We start from the raw sequence: 6,607 nt of genomic DNA on the forward strand, positions 1-6,607 counted from the left end.
CTGACTCGATGGCACATAACAACAACAGCAGATTACACCATGGAGTTGATTACACCACGTTCAATCTCATCATGGGGAATAACTGCAACTAACTGCCAAGCTACTCAATGTCACGGCCCAGCCAAGTTGACATACAACTTTAACTACCACAGGTATAAAGAAAAACAAAAAATAATCAAGACAAAATTCAAGATGATCATTATGATGGAGGCAGGAAATATTTTGCTTCAAGGGAGAGACAAACAAAAGGCTTCTAAGGAACTTGTGATTTTCTATTAAGTAGGGTACACAGATTTTTTTTTTTCCAATTGTGTATCTCAGTGGCATATTCCACAACAAAACTTTTAAGAGAAGAAACAGGAAGATATACCCACTCCCCTGTAAGTAGAAACTCCAAAGAATCTCTCTTCTCAAATTAATCTATAAATTCAATGCAATCATAAATTATATCCCAACAAAATTTTCTATAGACCTCCTTTGTAAAAAGATCCTAAATTTTACCTGAAAGAGAAAATGCAAATGAAGCCCATAACTTTACCATAATATATTATAAAGCTACAATAATTAAAACAGTGTGGTAATATCAAATTGAGTCAAAGAAGCATGTTCAGAACCCAATAAAAAAGGTGAGCAAAGCATATTAACCTGCCAAAATGCTCAATTTTCTTATTCACCAAGGAACATATCAAATTAAAACAAGACACTCTTTTCAGTTATTAGTTGACAAGATATTTTTAAAAATATATTTTACATCCAGTGCTGGTTAACAAGAAGACAGAAACACACTTTTTGAGAGACTGAATATAAAAAGATATGATCATTTGAGGACAATTTAAAAGCATATTATCCAGTGTTCTCATAAGGAATCAATTCTACCAGATACAGGACACATTTCAAACACTTTCTTAATTGTGGAGAAACATATTTTTTCTCTGACCTGCATTAGTTATTTATTGAAGATATTGTATACAGCTATCCAATTCTACAAGGCAGTTTTTCAACAAGAGTACCCAATAAGGAACATTTGCTTTGTTAAAAACCTGGTGGGTAGGGTTACTACCAGTCTCATATGCTATAATATTAAATACCACAACCTTTCCAATTTTCCATGTTAATGATTTTTTTTGGAACACCACAGACCCTGAGGTCTCTAAATATTACTGCAATAACACCATATATCAATCGGTACAGTACTATTTCATCAATGTTATCACTCTAATTTTATATCGTAGGTATAATAAGGAAGGGTAAGAAGGGCTTAAATTTTTAGATTTTAAATAAATAAGTGGTCATTAAGAGAAATTTGAGGATTTTCAAAATATCTTCCTCAAATTTTTAAGTTAATCTGCCACATTTTCCCACAAAATGCTGCTTAGTGCCACCTTCAGACAAAATGCTGAGCTGCATGGACCAATACATTATGACATTCTTTACACATTGCTTAAATTTTCTACTAATAATCTTCCGTGTGAATAGACCTCCTCCTTTTATACCCACTTTAAAAAAAAAGAAAAAGGCAAGCCCTGCCCTGACGTCTTTTCAGCAAGAAACATGAGCGGTAGACTTTCATAAAGAACCGGTAGGTGACGAATATAATGAATGTCATTGAAAAACACATGTAGAAATTGTTGAATTTGCGAATGTTTTGTTATGTACATTTTCACCACAATTAAAGAGACACCCGGAGAAAATCTTCTAGCCAGTTCAAACTAAATTTGAGAGAAATCAGCCAAGTAATTAATATGTAACTATAACACGCATGAGGATGCTGTCCTTCGAAGCTGTCCAGTAACTCAAACGAAGTGCTTAAACTTAAAAGTTGTAGACTTTTGGTCTCAAAAAGGTGACAGATGAATTGTGAAACTCTGTAAGACTTGTAAAATGGTGACTTCCTAGAAACAATTAAGATCTGTATGCTGTGAGTACTGAGAATGGCTACAGGTTGCAAAACGCCGAGTTATTTAAAAAGCAGAGATGATCCAGAAAAGCACCGACCCCTCCTACCCCACCACAGGGCAAACATGTAACGCATTAATCACTCAACCAAGAAATACATGCAAAATCAATCATAATTTTTAAAAAGTGTAACAGCAAAGCCCCCAAGAGCAACCACGAAAGTCCCAAGTAGCTATACTGTGCACCTAACCTTGGAGGACTGGAGCTTCTCCTTCTTTCCAGTCGTCTACACAGGTGCACAAATCAGTGAGCCCAAAACAGATGAAATTTTACCTGTACTTAGGGCTGCCGCCGCCCCTGAAAACTTCACATAATTGTTCAATTTCTTTCCCATGCTTTTAGATTCTGTCTTCTCTTTTCACACATGTGCTTCCTTTCTCTCGGTCCCTTGTGGTCAAATGTGACATATATAACCTAAACTATCGAATTTTTCTTTTAAAACGGTGACGTCTCTTTCTTCTTAACGATGAAGACCTCGACTAGCTTCTGTAATTTCCTCTCCTCCCCAATTTCCAATAGGCGAACTCAACCCCAAGTTTTTAAAATCTCTCCAAAATTCTACCTCAAAAGAACCCAAACCTATTCACCTAACAGTTCGTCCGCAAGATGGCCAATCTTCCTTTTTCCCTGACGTTCTGCCAAGAATGCAGGGAGTAGACGACTAAGAGTAGAAGGGGGAACGACTCAAGAGAGAGGGAAGCCCCGAGTCCGGGTTTTGGCATAGGCGTCTGCGCCACTGTGTAGCTCTCAAGTCCACGCCGCTCCAAGGTGCTGAAAGGACGAAGGGATGGTGGGCCAAGGAATCGAGCCTCGAAGCCGTCAGGACCGCCGCACTTCTCAGCAAAGCCTCCGGTTCTTCCCAAAAAAAAAGTCACCGAAAAGAAAGAACTCTGTGACGCTACACTGCCTGAGGTAACATGTCGACTTTCTTACAGACGGTCGCAAGCAACCGGAAGTAAAACCTCCCGGCAGAAAAGGAGAAAAAAAAAAAGAGAAAGTGAAAACTGAACTGAGGCATCATCCTGAAGTAGGAACGAATCACTGCGAAGATACCCAAGCGCAGGCGCGGGTCTCCTTCGGCGTACACGCGGCACTTGCTTCTTCTGTTTGCGCAGGCGCGAGGGGCCAGCGTTTGTCCCGGCATGAGAATGGTGTCTGGGAGTAGCTGCAGACCGGAAGGGCGGGACCCAGGGAGTACTGTGTCCTCTGTCTGACGCATCCATAGACACAGAAAGCGCACACCGCAAGAGCCCTACGGACGCAAAAGGTGGACGGCCTACGCTTGCTGTGGGGTGGCTGGTTCATACTAGAGTCCTGCTTCTTGGTTTCCAGTGAGTCCCAGTGCACCTGCCGCGACACTTGTATTTTCTTGTTAAAATGCAGTAGTTACCAAATCTCGTCCTTGTTTCAATTTAATGTGTTAAACTGACGTAGCATTTGTGTAAGTGCTACTTCCCGGGATAAACGTTTCTAGAAGTTTATAATTTATGCAGAGAAAGCTAAGGTTACCATAAATAACATTAATTCAGCTCTCTCCTAATCTGCACCAATGAGAATTATGAAGTGCTACGGAGCTCTGGTAGCATAGTGCCTAAGGCACTTGACTGCTAACCAGAAGGCTGGCGGTTCAAACCCACCAGCCACTCCTCGGAAGGAAGGTTGGGCAATCCTACTTCCGTAGTGATACTGCCTCGGAAACCCAAGGAGGGGTCGCTATGAGTCGGGCCGACTCGAAGGCAAATAACAACAACAACAACAACGGATACCCTGATCCAGGACACTATGCCATGCGATGGAAATACGAAGAGATTTATTAATTCGATTGAATAGTGTTTACTGTGTGGCAAATACTGCATTAGGCTCCAAGATTATAAAGCCTTTGCATATAATGGAATTTAATTGTAGAGCTGAGTGACAAACAGTAAATGGATAAACAACAACAAAATAGAATTTCAGATAAGGATGTGTGCTGGGAAAACATTGGAAATGCTGGAGGCTAGGGGCAGAAGAGGCAGAGCTGAATAAGGTACGTAAGGTCAAACCTGAATAACAGAAACCAACTTTGGAAGATCTGGAGGGAAAACTTTCCAAGCAGAAGGCAAAGCAGTGCATATAGGCCCTGAGAAGAAGTCAAATTAAGCATGATCAAGAACTGAAGACGTATGGCTGGAGAAGCAGAGAATAAAATACAACACAAAAAAGTGCACAAAATCACAATGTACAATTTATCACAAAGCATATATTCATGAAATCATTTCCTGGGTCAAGAAATACAGCATGCCAAGCCAAACCTGTTTTCGTCCAGTAGATTCAAGTTCATACAGACCCTAGAAGAAAGAATAGAACTGCCCCATAGGGTTTCTGGGACTGTAAATCTTTACAGAAGCAGACTACCATATCTACTGTGCAGCAGCTGGTGAGTTCAAACCACCGATCTCTAGGTAATCACTATTGTAACATCTGTGGTAATATCTTCCTAATTTTTCTTCATAGATTTGCCACTTAAGTATATATCCTTAAAAGTTTTACAATTTAGTTTTGCTTATATATTGAATTTTATCTGATTGAATTATGTCTGGTTACGTCGGAGGAATATTAGGGTTTGTGAGATTCATCATGTTTTGTGTGTTCTTTCATTTTCATTGCTGTTTATGTAGGAAGACTGGAAAAGAATTGATGCATTTGTAATATGGTGTTGGTGAAGACTACTGAATATATCATGGACTATCAGAAGATCAAACAAATCTTGCTTGGAAGAAGTACAGCTAGAATGCCCCTTAGAAGTGAGGATGGCCAGACTTCATCTCATTTCTTTGGAGATGTTATCAGGAGGGACCAATCCCTGGAGAAGGACATCATGCTTGGTAAAGTAGAAGGTCAGTGAAAGAGAGAAAGACACTGAACAAAATGGATTGACAGTCAGTGGCTACAATAATGGGCTTAACAATAGCGACAATTGTGAGGATGGCACAGGATGGGGCAGTTCTGTTATATGTTAGGTTGCTGTGGGTTGGAACCAACTTGATAGCACCTAACAACAATATATGTAGGTGTGGGTATTGCACATTTTCTTTATCCATTAATGCAATGGAGAAAGATGGACATTTGGATTATGTCTACTTCTTGGCTATTAAGAATAATTGGCTATGACTATTCTTATCCATGTTTCGCTCATATGTATACGCATTTCTGTTGGGTGTATACCCAGGAGTGGAAGATGAGATGCTGAACATAATAATTTGGAGTTTTCTTTCAGTAAATATTCCCTTTCCTCTCTGGTGCAATGAGTTCCTTTGTGTGGCCTTTTGCTTTTTTTTTTTTTTTGAAAAACTGCTTGGGAGATTGTCTCCCTAAGTTTTAAAGAGTCCTTACTTTGGTCTAGTTCATTGGAGAAGCAATTTGGGGGGAGGGGGTGATGCCCTTGGGTGGTTTTTACCCTACAGGGTTTATTACTTTTGCTCAAGGGATCTGCTCGTTGATTGACATTTCCTGAGTAAATTGTAAACAACTTGATGTTTTGATACTTTTGTCTGGTAATAAGACCTGAGTTGATTGACATCTCATGGGTAATTGAGAATTGGTTAAATTCTGGTCGGTGAGGGAGGCCTCACCTTGTAACTGATGAGAATCAGATTTTATAAACAGCTGAAACAAGTAGTGGCTAAGGCACTTGACTGCTAACCAGAAGGCTGGCGGTTCAAACCCACCAGCCACTCCTCGGAAGGAAGGTTGGGCATTCCTACTTCCGTAATGATACTGCCTCGGAAACCCAAGGAGGGGTCGCTATGAGTCGGGGCCGACTCGATGGCAAAACAACAACAACAAGTTGAGAAAGAGATGCTGGCTAACAGCTGGGCTGGCAGAGAAGCAGAGCCACATGGAAGCCAAGTGGTCCTGAAGCTACTACACTGGTTATGAGCTAAGCCATTTAGTAGCAGAGAGGCCTGACAGAAACAGCTAAGAGAGTTGAGCAAGCTGCTGCACTGGCTGTGAGATGGACCAGTTAGTGGCCTGATGGTGGAGGGGTCTGATAATGGAGAGCTGCATAGGCTGCTACACTGGCTGTGAACTGGGCCCATTAACAGAAAAGCTGACAGTGGAGAGACTCACAGTGGGGAGTCTGCACAGCAGACAAGGCAGCTGCTCAGCAGATAAGCCACTCCTGCTGATCACTGGTGGAGGGTAGTAGTGCTGGCCAAGAACAGTCCTAGAGCTGTTCCAGTAAGGAGCATATGTGCTCCATGAGCCTTTTACTCTGACAGCTGTCCTGGTCAGAATCTGTCCTGAACTGAAGAAGGGAGGGATGTGCTCTCCACTTTGGGGATCCTTCCATATCTTGCCTGTGTGCATCCTGACCTGATCCTGAGTTGTTTTGTTGGGGGCTTTTTACCCATTAGGGGTTACCCCGTCAGGTTCTTGCTTTCTACTGACTGAGAATTACCAGGAGACGCTCAGGCTTCTCATATGAACAAAGCTTTACTGAGAAAAAGTAGCTTGTAAGTGGAGACAAAGAGGGACAAGGCAGCACTAGCCTTTGTCTGCCTGAACAGAGGTTTTGCTGTCTACCTGAACAGAGGCTTTGCTGGGCTTTATAAAGGGTTTTGAGTAGGAAAGGGCATTATCTTTGTTCATGAAGTAATAGGGATTTCTG

At 41.3% G+C, this 6,607-nt stretch overlaps 1 protein-coding gene across 1 annotated transcript in view; it reads right to left on the reverse strand.

Annotated features, from left to right (window-relative positions):
- The window catches only part of TASOR2 (transcription activation suppressor family member 2), a 126,277-nt gene extending 123,987 nt beyond the window's left edge, over positions 1 to 2,290 (reverse strand). The window contains exon 1 of the mRNA XM_042780229.1: positions 2,230 to 2,290. Coding sequence (XP_042636163.1) covers positions 2,230 to 2,290 — 61 coding nt within the window. The remainder of the gene's footprint in view (positions 1 to 2,229) is intronic.
- Positions 2,291 to 6,607: the final 4,317 nt, after the last annotated feature.

This window comes from Orycteropus afer, unplaced genomic scaffold (genome assembly GCF_000298275.1).
Source record: "Orycteropus afer afer isolate SDZICR_OR568_19922 unplaced genomic scaffold, OryAfe1.0 scaffold00028, whole genome shotgun sequence".
In the NCBI taxonomy this organism is placed as follows: Eukaryota; Metazoa; Chordata; class Mammalia; order Tubulidentata; family Orycteropodidae; genus Orycteropus; species Orycteropus afer.